Here is a 13,624-nt window from a genome sequence, read left to right on the forward strand (position 1 = left end):
TCCATGAATAAGATTAGAGACAGTAAGAACTCTTAATCCTGCCACTTTCCTACCCATCGCAGAGGGAACCCCTGAGCATGACTGTCTAGAAGTCCTAAAAAAGGTTTACTCCAACCAGCCAGATCTAACAGATAGGCCTCTAAAGAATCCAGACTTAGTATTGTTCAAGGACATCAGTAGCTTCCTAGAAGAGGGAAAAAGACGAGCCAGGTATGCAGTGGTATCAAACTTTGAGATAATAGAGGCACAGGCCCTGCCTGAAAGATGGTCAGCACAGAGGGCAGGACTTTGGGCCCTAGTCAGAGTCTTAAATCTCAGTAAGGATAAGGGCACCAACATCTACACTGACTTGCACTATGCCTTCGCTACCCTGCATATCCAAGGGGCCATATACAAGGAAAGGGGCCTCCTGGTGGCTGGAGGAAAAGGAATAAAAAATCAGAATGAGATCTTGACGTTACTAGAAGCAGTCTGGGAGCCCAAGGAAGTAGCAGTCATCCATTGTAGAGGACACCCAAAAGGAAAAGACTCCGTGTCAGAAGGGAACCATCCCGCAGACACAGCGGCCAGGCTAGCTGCTAAGGTGCCATCTTGGATCATGCTGGTTCCTGAATTACCTGAATATACCTCTCAAGAAGAATGGGCCGAAACCGATTTGGCTCAGTGGTAGAGCGTCGGTCTGCGGACTGAAAGGTCCCTGGTTCGATTCTGGTCAAGAGCATGTACATTGGTTGCGGGCACATCCCCAGTAGGGGGTGTGCAAGAGGCAGCTGGTCAATGTTTCTCTCTCATTGACGTTTCTAGCTCTATATCTCTCTCCCTTCCTCTCTGTAAAAAATCAATAAAATATATTTTTTTTTTTTAAAAAGAAGAAGAAGAATGGGCTCAATGAGAAGGGGGTAAAAGGATGAAGGAAGGTTGGTGGATATTCCCAGATCATAGGGCCTATGTTCCAGAACAGTTAGCTCATAAGAGTAGTCCTCCAACAGCATGAACTTACCTATTTAGGGAAGAGGGCTCTAGAAGCCTTGTTAAGCAGATACTATCTAACTGCTGTCTCCCCTCCTTATGCGCCTCAGTCTCTCAGCACTGCCTCCTCTGTGCACAGAACAATGCAAGTCAGGGTCCTGTAGGACCGATAGGAATTCAGCACTGTGGGCACACTCCCTTTGAAGATCTAGATGTAGACTACAGAAATAGGGCCTAGTAGAGGAAATAAATATATTTTAGTTTTTGCCTGAACCTTTTCAGGCTGGGTTGAGGCATTACCCGCACGGAGAAGGCGAGAGATGTCACTGAGGAGTTACTGAAGGACATAATTCCATGGTATGGAACGTCATTAACCACAGGGTCAGCTAATGGCTCACTTTTATAGCTGAGGTAGTATAGCAGGTAGCTAAGGCTTTAGGAATTAAGTGGAAGTTACATATAGCCTACAGGCCCCAGAGTTCAGTGAAAGTAGAACACATGAACCGGACTCTGAAGCAGGCTATGGGTAAGCTAAGCCCGGAGATGAATTTACCCTAGACAGATATCTTACCACATGTGCTCCTGTGAGTGTGCTGGGCCCCGAGAACCAGGGTAGGGTTCTATCCATTTGAAATTCTATATGGCAGATCCCCTTCCTTAATTCGGCCAAAGGGAGATTTGGGGAAAATAGCGGACTTAGAAATTCAGAAAGAGCTACAAGGACTTTGGAAAACTATCCTTGAAGTCCACAGATGGGTTACTGATCGATTGCCCATCTCTCTAGGAACAGCTGTGCACCCTCACAAGCTTAGGGACCAGGTTTGGGTAACAGATTGGAAAAAGGAACCCCCTAAAGCTAACTTGGAAGGGACCCTATTCAGTCATACTAACCACCCCCTCAGCTCTCAAAGTCACAGGACTGAACACCTGGATCCACCACTACCGGGTTAAAGAAGCCCATCAGCTGGACAATCAGCATCCAGAGTGGAAGGTATCCTCTGACCTGAACTAACCCCTGCATATCATCTTCAAGAAGACAGTGGATCCAGCTGACCAACCTGAATCTCCTTATGCCCTTCTATCTGAATAATTACTGTTTTTGTGTTTTGTTTTGTTTTTTTTCCAAACAGTTTTATTCTTTCTTCATACAAGTGTCGCCGGAACCCCAGACTGGTATTGGGAGAACCTCTCTGCCCTTGTTACTCTGATGATCCCCTTGGGGAAGATGGGGAAGACTCGGGATACTGAACCCCCTTTTTCGTTGCCCTCCCTCCTTCAGCAGTACGTAGCTAGAGTAGTCGTCAACCTTATCCCCAATTTCTAAGTTTGTTTTTTTGTAATCCCCAACACTAAAAATAGCTTGTGTAACAAGAAGGGGGAATGAAAAGGAAAATGGCGGGGGGGACGACTTGCAATTAGTTCAGTATCTCATTAAAACTGTAGTCTTACTTCCCCACTCTGACTTGGGCGGAGCTTCGGAGCCTAACCCCAGGGCCCCACCACAGCTGACTTGGGAAGAGCTTCGGGGACCCTCAGAGGCCTGCTACAGGAGAAAATACATAGGTCAGAGCCTCCCAGAAGTTCAATTCAGGCTTTGGATCCGGAATTTCCCTGGACTAGCAGATCTGTGAAATAAAGGTTTCACTTTCTTCCCTCAGAGTGCTGGCTAATCGTTCTCCCATGCATTCTGCCACAACAAATAATCACCTGAGGATATTTTTCCATTGATTTTTAGAGGTAGTGGAAGGGAGGGGGAGAGACACAGAGAGAGAAACATCCATGTGAGAGAGATACATTGATTGGTTGCCTCCTATAGGAGCCCTGACTGGGACCGGGGATTGAGCCTGCAACTGAAGTACGTGCCCTTGACCAGAAGGAAACCCGAGACCCTTAAGTCTGCAGGCCAATGCTCTATCCACTGAGTGAAGCTGGCTAGGGCTGTAATATTTCTAAATTGTAAAATTATGCTTCAAGTTCTACAATTTAAGTATAAACACAATGTGTATAAAAGTACACAAAACTCAAAATTCGAATCAATTGTATCACAAATTCAAATTGTAGTAATCCTGCCAGTTACATTAAAAGAAAATTAATTTTGAAAAGTATGAATTTAGATAGTTCTCATTAATATGTTTCTCAAAGCAAAAAGTGGTCAAAATTATTCAACTTTACATAGTCTGCAGTGACTTTTCTCCACCACTAGATGGTATTATCAGCTTCAGAAATGTAAAGGGGAGATGTCTAAATCATTGCTGCCATCCTCAAATTTCCTGCCTCAGTATGCTCATATACTTGTATCCATTAGGTCATAAGTCTCAATCCTTGGCTTGCCATATATGGTCACTACAATCTTAAATAGAATAAAATAAATACACTGTTAAAATCTGAAGTAGAAGGTGGGAAAGCTTACTCTTAACTTTTCACAAAAGGTTTAAAATTCAATTATAGAACTAAGTAAGAAAGAAAACTGAAGAAAAACACTATAAAGGTTGCTCTCGCCGGTTTGGCTCAGTGGATAGGAAGGACATCAGCCTGTGGACTGAAGGGTCCTGGATTTGATTCCGATCAAGGGCATGTGCCCTGGTTGCAGGCTCCATCCCCAGTAGGTGAAGTGCAGGAGGCAGCCAATCAATGATTCTCTCTCATCATTGATGTTTCTTTTTTTTTTTCTTCTTTTTTTTAAATATATATTTTATTGATTTTTTACAGAGAGGGAGAGAGATAGAGAGCTAGAAACGTCGATGAGAGAGAAACATCGACCAGTTGCCTCTTGCACACCCCCTACCAGGGATATGCCCGCAACCAAGGTACATGCCCTTGACCGGAATCGAACCAGGGACCTTTCAGTCCGCAGACCGACGCTCTACCACTGAGCCAAACCGGTTTCGGCTCATCATTGATGTTTCTATCTCTCTCTTCCTCTCCCTTCTCTCTGAAATCAATAAAAATATATTTAAAACAAAACAAAACACTATAAAGGTTTATCAGTTGCACTTTAGCACTTCAAAAAGTTTACTATTACTTTTCTAATCTGTTTATCTTAAAAAAAACAAGTTTTTGCTAACGACTGTATTTTTAACCAGCACTTTTACTTTTTAAAAAAAATATTTTATTGATTTCAGAGAAGGGAGAGAAAGAGAAACATCAATGATGAAACAATCATTGACCAGCTGCCTCCTGCACACCCCCTATTGGGGATCTAGCCTGCAAACCAAGCATGTGCCCTTGACCAGAATTGAACCCGGGACCCTTAAGTCCACAGGCCAATGCTCTATCCACAGAGCCAAACCGGGGAGGGCTAGCCAGTACTTTTAAAGTATCTGGAGTCCAGAGTAGAAGCAATACTAGTTTGTATTATGAAATCAAGTTCTAAGAGATCAAAAAAACCCACAAATTTTATTATCCTAATACTGATAATTAGGTAATTATTTTCTTTAAAAAATATATTTTTATTGATTTCAGAGAGGAAGGGATAGGGAGGGAGAGAGAGATAGAAACATCAATGATAAGAGAGAATCATTTGTCGGCTGTCTCCTGGTCACCTCACACAGGGGATCAAGCCTGCAACCCAGGCATATTCCCTGACCAGGAACCCAACCCGTGACCTCTTGGTGCGTATGCTCAACCACTGAGCCATGCCAGCTGGGCTAGGTAATTCTTTATAAAAGAAACAACTTCCTAAAACAACAGGCTCAAACCATTCTAATTCTAAGCAACACATTCTAGGAAGCTTAAAAAAAACTTTAAAGATCATTAATCTAAATTGAAGGATAGAACAATATCAGATGAAATCTAAGCCTTTTTATATTACACATAAAAGTGTCAAAACCACCTGTTTGAAAAAGTTTAAAACAAGTGAGGATTTGATATGAGAACTTTCCCATACCTTTTAAAAACTTTACATAAAAATGATTAACCTAGTTTTGTATAAATTTAAATGAAAGTACAACTTGGCTAACTTTACATAAAAATGATTAACCTGGCTTTGTATAAATTTAAATGAAAAGAAACTATAAAATAATTTTAGGTTTACTTTTAAAACTTGATTATTTCTTATGAACATATCTGCATTAAAATAAACAAGTACTACAATGTAAATAAAAAATTAACAGACAGCCTGGTGATGACAAATGTACTAGGATCCCAAGTTCACATTTCTGTATTAGACAGCAGGCCAATTATTAACTCTATAATCCACTAAAACATTTATATAAACACAGAAATCCTGAGCCATTAGCATCATTTGATTAACTCTTTAAAAACCTTAGAGATAGTTTTTTTTTAAAATTCAGATCTTTTTCACTATTGTACATTAATTTTCTTAATTCTGCAAAATGTATTCAATATTGAGGTACATCCAACGGTAAAAGTTAAGATAGGATAATTTACTCATATTTTACTCAAATTTCTTCTTGAAATTGATAATTGACTGAATGACGTACCTTCAGAGTTATGTGCAGTTTTCTTGTGTTTCCTGCAATAAACCCTATAAAAATGAAGATATTAAAAATTGTCAAGTAAACAAACTAAACCCATTTTTCAAATCTAAAAAGTGAAGGATACACTTTACCCCAATTACAAGCTAGATTCCCAAAATCTTATTATTAAACTTTCTATGCCATTTCACTAAGCATTAAGTTATTTACCGAAAACACTCTTTACAATTAAATTATTTGAAATGGGAAATTGTTTTTACAAAAGCCTAAAGAACGTATGACTGTTAAAAAAATTTAAAGAGAAGTTGAATAATTACATGTAAATTCCTTGTGAAGGTTTTTCTCGTATTTGAGCTTTATCATGCAATGCACAGTGGTAGTGGTATGTCCTGTGGCAAGTTTTCACATCACAACCAATTGTTGCTCCAGGACAATGGCACAAAGAACACATCTACAGGAAAACAATAAAATATTATTAGTGTGTGACTTTGCTAAGGCAATGATATCAGGTTAGAGGCATATTAATCTCTGTCAAGGAAAACAAATTGGTTAATGAAAAGTTGTGTAACTTAATGCTATTTTTTTGGGGTTCGTGCCAAGAAGTAATTCGAATACAATTCTGCCGGGGATGCTTTTCCCCCCCATGTTAAACAAAAACAAAATTAATGGAATATTATTAATGTCTATTGTTTCACTGTGGTAAAGAGAAATTTTGAAATGTTACAAATAAGGTATGTAAACTGTATAAAATTAAAAACTTTTCACAATCCAGATCTTCCTAGAAATGTATAATTGGTGAAAATGCCTCATACCAGAAAAAATTTTCCTTTATATTTCCACATAATCAATGAGAATCTTCAGGAAAAAACAACCGTCACATACTATTTGGGAATCTGGTAGAATAAATTTTAAGTGAGGGAAGGAAGGAAGATAAAAAGAACGAGGTAGATTCTAAATACCTTAAGTTCTAAAAACATTTTGTGATGTAACCTGTTACTTACCTCTTGCATTATGAATTCAAACAAATAAATAAAAGAACAGACTCTATCAACATATTTTACTATAACTTACCTTATGATTTTATTGAATAATTCATATTGTTTAACTAGCTCATGATGTAAAATTAGGAAAAAATATTTTTAAAAAGTAGCATTAACAACTACGTAACAATGATTGTTAGTGGTTTAACATATCACAATGTATTGTGCAGAATGGTCTTTTAATGAGGCTATCTTCTAAGCCATAAATGCCATGCTAAAATAAACTCATAATAAGATAAATCTTAAAAACTGCTCATTTGTTTTTAAATGGCTAGACACCTCATTCAAAACTGTTCTTATTCCTCTTTATTCATTTTAACATAAAGAACATTTACCATCCTAATTTTAGATTACTTGGCCCTAAAGCAATTTTATTTACCAAGAGGCTAATATAGATTCCAATAAATTTTCTTATATTGCTCTAAGCAAGTCAAACACTCAAATTCTTTTTCAAGCCATCATTCAAAAAACACTCAGAAACATTCCCAATACAGGTACTTCCAAGAAAACATGAGGGCCAGTGTCAATTATTAATACTAGTGAAATACTCCACTTCCTTAAATAAATATAGAAACATCAAAGTATTAATGTAAAAAGAAATACTATGCCAAATTACCAAACAGGAAATGTTGTTAAATACTTTTAGATGGCTTATAAATTCTTGAGAAGGTAGAATATTTGTACTGAAGCTTAATTATAAGGTTCCATTATTTTAGTAAGTTACATTTCCTTTTTTAAAATATATTTTTTTTAATCTCAGAGAGGAAAGGAGAGGGAGAGATAGATAGGAACATCAATGATGAGAGAGAATCATTGATGGGCTGCCTCCTGCATGTCCCCTACTGGAGATCGAGCCTGCAACCCAGGCATGTTCCCAGACCAGGAATCAAACTGTGACCTCCTGATTTATAGATCAGTGCTCAAACATCGAGGCATGCTAGTGGGGCAAGTAAATTACATTGCTAATCAAAACACACAGACTTATTATAGAATTTTGGAAAACACACAAAAAATTAAAAATCACTCATACTCACCAATCAGAGATGCTATTTAAGTGTTGAATGCTTATGTGAAAGTATTTTCCATGTAATTTTGTATGTACCATTTTGCGACCTTTTTTTTTCTTTTTTTGCAACCTGTCTTTTTAACTTAATAAATCGAACATTACCCCATTTCATTCAAAACTCTACTGCAAATAATTCATCTTAAAATTATATCTAAAATGGGTTTGCATAAATACATTTTGAAAAAATTTATTAAATTCAATTAGCAGGTAAAAATGAAAGGAGAGATATTAAAAACTAGAGACCCCATGCACAAAAATAGTGCAAGGGGCTTGGCCCCCACCATTGTGGCAGCTGCCTCGGCCTCGGCCCCCACTGCTGCGGCTTTGTCCAGAAGGTCATCCAGAAGGACATCAGTTTTAATTAGCATATTACACTTTTATAGCAAATATTATACTGGGATCTGGATTAAAAATGGCAACAGAGTAGAAGGATGCTGCACAGACATGCTCCCAGGAACAAGCTGGAATTGCAACTGAAATACGGAAAGGCTTTTTGAATAATCAACGGAAAACTCACAGGAGAGCCCTGATACCCAAGGACTGAAGGTGGAGACACAAAAGGGCTTGCCCGGCACCCACAAATGGCAACTGAAGTCCCAGAGAGATATCTAATGTGGGGATTGCACTGAGAATTCTGGGATCTAATCCCAAAGCTGGGTTCCTCAGCAGAGAACACTAAACTGAGGAGGGTACCCAAATAACAACTAGCTGTGAAAAGCAGTAGGGTGCTGTCTGCCAGGGAGTGGCAGCTGAAAGTTCAGGCACCCTCTTCCGGTGCCAACACACAAAAATTCCCAGTGTAGCCACCCACCTTGTGCTCTTTCAGAGGGAGGGTAAAGTGGACGATAGCTGTGAGAGCAGACCCCAAGACTGGGACTTGGGGGATAGAACTCAGAAGGCAGACACGCTAAGTTTCTTGGGCTGAGTCATTCCCTCACACAGCACAGGACATCTTTCCCACGCAGACATTTGCCTTGCCTGGGGGGAAGGCAGTCAACACACCCTATTGGAAAACACCTAGCCCAGAGACCACTTAAGAGATTAAAACAACCCCCAAATGAAAGAACTAGAGAATAATCCAGAAGAAGAGATAAATGAAGCAGAGATAAGAAATTTATCTGAAACAGTTCAGAGTAATGATGTTAAAAATGCTCAACAGTATGAAAAAAGATATAGTAACTATGAATAAAGAACAGTCTGAGATAAAGAATGACATAACACAAATAAAGAACACATTGTAAGGAATACACAGCAGATTAGGGGAAGCTGAGGATTGAATCAGTGAATTAGAAGACAGAGTTGAAAATATCACTCAATTAGAGAACCAAAAAGAAAAAAACAATTAGAAAACAGGAGGACAGCTTAAGGGATCTGTGGGACAATGTAAAATATAACAATATTAGAATAGTAGGTATACCAGAAGAGGCAGAAATGGAAAAAGGAATAGAGAAGGTGAAAAAATAATGGCAGAAAACTTCCCTGACTTGGTAAAGGAAATAGTCACCTAAGTTCAGAGGCACAGAGAACCCCAAACAAGAAGAACCCAAACAGACCCATCACCAGACATATCATAATTAAAATGACAAAAATTAAAGACAAAGAGAGAATATTAAAGGCAGTAAGAGCAAAGAAAACTGTTACCTACAAAGGAATTCCCATAAGGCTGACACCTGATTTCTCATCAGAAAATCTACAGGCCAGAAGGGAATGGCATGATATATTCAAGGTAATGGAAAGCAAGGATCTGAGACCAAGATTACTATATCCAGAAAGGCTATCATTCAAAATAGATGGTCAAATAAAGGGCTTCCCAGTTAAAGAAAAAAAAAAAAAAAAAAAAAAAAAGGCTAATGGAGTTCCTCTGCCCAAAGTATAACCAGTGAACTACAGCAACTTAGGACTGATCCTTTTTTTTTTTTAACTGAGAAAAAGATTGCCACTTTTGTCAATTTCTCTCAAAGAAGAAAAGAGGAAAACATATCAATAAAAATGTTTTCAGGGAGTGAAAATTCTTTTCAAGTTAAGGAGCAGGAATTTTCCTCAATTAGAATTTATAGGATCTATTTTATACAACACTCATAAATAAACAAATACCTTCTTGCATATGAAATTCTGACAAGGTACTAACAATATAGCAAAAAGTATCCACAAAAAAACTAAATGCAAACTTTAAATCTGCTTGTGTACCCATGAATACAAAATGGGAACATAATTATTACCTATTAGTCTACTATGTTATATTCCAACATCTGAAATAATTTCCCTCCTGAACTCCTATAGGACTTAAGATACAGTATTCATTTTGGCTCTTATACTTTACTTCCACAGATAGCTTATTATCTTTATAAGTATATAGATTTCATCCATTAATTGTATCTAGACCAATTTTTTAGAAGACTAATACTGTACCTTACAAAATAGTTAATTTTAAGCTTACTCTGTTATTGAAGGTTTTAATATCTTCAGGCAAATTTTTTCTCATTCATGTTTCTAACACCTGCAGATTTGGCAAAATTATCTTCAGGTATGCCTACAAATATTTAAACAGTCTGATCTAGGATTTGGAGAAGAATCATCAGTTGAAGGGGCAGAGAATAAGTAGAGGCAAGAATATTTGTGGGGAAAGATTAGCTCTGTTAATAAACAAGGGAGATAAAGATGTTGAGAAACCAGACATGTGGAACATTATAGAAAATACAGAAAAAGGACTTCATTTGGAAAATAGGAAAATGGGACCCCCACCACAGTAAGGCACCAGTTGGTGGGACCTGAGTAATATTATCCTGTATTCCACTTTACAGAAAACATTTGCCCTCCAATTTGTTATAGTCCCTGCAGAGCCCTCAGCAGAATGATTGTTGGTTGCCATTTAATGTCATGCTTGCACTTTACTCAATGCTCTCTCCAATGTGGGAAAAGGAAAGTTAACCTGACAGAAACATGTTTTTCAAGAACAATGGTGGACTCCTTCCTTCCTGAGAAAAGGTCTGACCCATATACCTAATATTTGCTGAGGGCTAATTTCCTGTCTCCAATATAGGTATTTCAATTCTTAGCTTACTCTGCTTGTATCTTTTTAAATTCTTAATTTAAATAGAGGTAAAAATTTATTTGTTGAATATTTTTGTTTCACTTTTACTCCTCTATTCAGTTTGCTATCTAGTATACCTAGTAAACCTCAGTAATCAATTACCTCTTCCAAAATGGGAAGAATGTAAGAAAAGGTCCCTTTCTATTTCAGATGTTTGAATGTCATCTTTATATTATGGTTAGAAGCTATACTATCTTTATTTTAAAATAAAATTATATTTATTTAAGTTATGCAATATGATGGTTAATCTTCACCTGAGGATATTTTCCCATTGATTTTTAAAGAGAGTGGAAGGGAGGGGGAGAGACACACAGAGAGAAGCATAGATGTGATAGAGACACATAAATTGGTTGCCTCCCACATGTGCCTGGAACCAGAGCAGGGTTTGAGCCTACAACCAAGGTATGTGCCCTTGACCGAAATCAAACCCGGGACTCTTTAGTCCAAGGGCTGACACTCTCTCCACTGATCCAAACTGGCTAGGGCACAACATGATGTTTTAATATACATATACAGAGTTGAAATGATTACTACAGTCAAGCTAATTAATATTCATTTCTTTATATAGCTACCATTTTTGGTGCATGTAGTGAAAGCACCAGAAAATCTACTCTCAGCAAATTTCTAGTATATAATATAGTATTATTAACTATTGTTATCATGCTCTACATGAAAACTCTAGACTTATTCATCTTCCATAATAGCAACTTTATGGCTCTTGACCAACATCTCCCTATGTTCCTTATCTTCCCACCCCTGGTAAATACTGTTCTGTTGTCTGAGAAGCTTCACTATGTTAAGACTAAAGGCCCAATGCACAAAGTTCATGCAAGAATGGACCTTCCTCCCCCTGACTGCTGGCACCGCCTTCACTCCGGCCGGAGTCGCCATTTTGCTCAGGCCCAGAGCCACCTTTCCACTTTCCCACGCTGCCCAGAGGCCTGGAGCAACTGGGGCGGTGTGGAACGCCTGCATCATTGCCATGATGACAACACAAATGTCCCACCCTGCCCCTGGCCACCTGCATATGTAAATTAACCCACCATCTTTGTTGGTTTAATTTGCATACTCACTCCTGATTGGCTGGTAGGCATCACAAAGGTATAGTCAATTTGCATCTTACTCTTTTATTAGTGTAGATTAGGTTGTGGCACATAAGGAGAGTCTCAAGAAGCTGAAACACTCATGAAAGAGGAACTAAGTCACGCATGAGAGGAGATAACAGAAACTGAAAGGACCATGACTTAGCTAAAGTCCCACAGGGGCCAGAGACTGGGACATACCTGCTCCTCAGTCAATTGAACCAGGCCATGATTGAAAGTCAGTTTGCAAAAGGAAGAAGTCTTAAGGAATTAAAGGAAAAATACGGCTTTCTCAGTAGCTAAGGAAAACCCAACTAAGACCACAGAAAGATATAAATAAAGTCAAATTAAAATAAAATTTGCCGGGACTGGTTTGGCTCAATGGATACAGCGTCGGCTTGGGAACTGAAAGGTCCCGGGTTCGATTCTGGTCAAGGGCATGTACCTTGGTTGCGGGCATATCCCCAGTAGGGGGTGTGCAAGAGGCAGCTGATCGATGATCTCTTTCATAGATGTTTCTGGCTCTCTGTCTCTCTCCCTTCCTTTCTGTACAAAATCAATAAAATATATTTAAAAAACAAAAATAAAAAAAAATAAATAAAATTTATTCTAGAATAGGGAAAAAGAAAAGGCTCTTGGGGAAAACCTGAAATCTGATGGCTAGAGTCAAGGGAGTGAGGGCTCTCTAAGACTTAGCTTTGCCCTGTTTAATTGCTCTATATCTATGATATACATCAGTAACTGACTACATTGTATAGATATAAATTCTCACAGCTAAGTAATTACTACTCTCAAGACACTTGCTCCAAGAAAATGGCTACAAATGTCCATAGAATGTTCTTGAATCTGAAGGCTAAGAAAAAATACCCAAAAGTGCTTGTAGTTAGAAAGAGGATATATAGGATATTTTTATAGGAAACGAGACAAAAAGTGAGAACAGTTAACCTTACACTGATGTTTGTTTTTAATAAAAGTGGCACAATGTAGTTGGGGCAAGTTTTCAGAGCTGCCTAAAAAATGCTCTTAACTCCAGGTTTATTGCTTTATTTATAGTAATACCTCACATATCCAACACAGAAAACAGAGTAAGTTCTGAATTATCTAGTTAACTGACAGGTATCCCATTTATTTGTTAAAATTTTCTAAAAGTAATACCATTTCATGGGAGAGTAGACCATGATCTTATAATCATGTCTGGTTTATCATTATAGCTATAATATATAACAATTAAGTCTAAATATAAAGCTAGAAAGCAAAAATAAAATCTAAAAGCTATCAAAGTCATTGGAAAGTGACAAACCTGATAGATTAGGACCTTAAATTCCAAGTGCTTCTAAAATAGAGAACTTCTAAAAATTACTTATTCGAGTAACAGACTAAATCTAAGCAGTTACTGAAAAAATAATTTCAAAAGTCTTTTGGAGTTGAAGCCAGTTTGGCTCAGTGGTAGAGCGTCGGTCTGCGGACTGAAAGGTCCCGGGTTCGATTCCAGTCAAGGGCATGTACCTTGGTTGCGGGCACATCCCCGGTAGGGGGTGTGTAAGAGGCAGCTGGTCAATGTTTCTCTCTCATCAACATTTCTAGCTCTCTATCTCTCTCCCTTTCTCTCTTAAAAATCAATAAAAAATATATTTTAAAAAAAAGTCTTTTGGAAATTGGAGGGCAATGAACTAAGTCTATCAAGTTCTTACTTAAACTAGTCTCTTGACCTTGCTCTGAATATCACTACTCCTACTCCATCCATATTTATGAATCATCATTGATGAGAAGTATAAATTCCCTTATTGGAACTTTCCAAGTTTCTTTTTTCATCTGAAAGATTCAGATAGACTTTTTCTGAGATCAGATCATTAGGTTTAGGTTCTTCTAAAGTGTTTAAGTCTTTCATGCTAAAATGTATGCTAAACTGTCATGCTGTTGCTATACATCACTTGTGAAGA

The 13,624-nt window shown here is 37.9% G+C and overlaps 1 protein-coding gene across 5 annotated transcripts in view; it reads right to left on the reverse strand.

Annotated features, from left to right (window-relative positions):
* The window catches only part of PHF6 (PHD finger protein 6), a 55,750-nt gene that overhangs the window by 27,427 nt on the left and 14,699 nt on the right, over positions 1–13,624 (reverse strand). For all 5 annotated transcript variants that reach the window (XM_036443375.2, XM_036443376.2, XM_045583505.1 and 2 more), the window contains 2 exons: positions 5,723–5,856; positions 5,412–5,455 (listed from right to left, as the gene is read on the reverse strand). In XM_036443375.2, the coding sequence (XP_036299268.1) occupies positions 5,412–5,455; positions 5,723–5,856 (178 nt within the window). The remainder of the gene's footprint in view (positions 1–5,411; positions 5,456–5,722; positions 5,857–13,624) is intronic.

This window comes from Pipistrellus kuhlii, unplaced genomic scaffold (genome assembly GCF_014108245.1).
Source record: "Pipistrellus kuhlii isolate mPipKuh1 unplaced genomic scaffold, mPipKuh1.p scaffold_m20_p_19, whole genome shotgun sequence".
In the NCBI taxonomy this organism is placed as follows: domain Eukaryota; kingdom Metazoa; phylum Chordata; class Mammalia; order Chiroptera; family Vespertilionidae; genus Pipistrellus; species Pipistrellus kuhlii.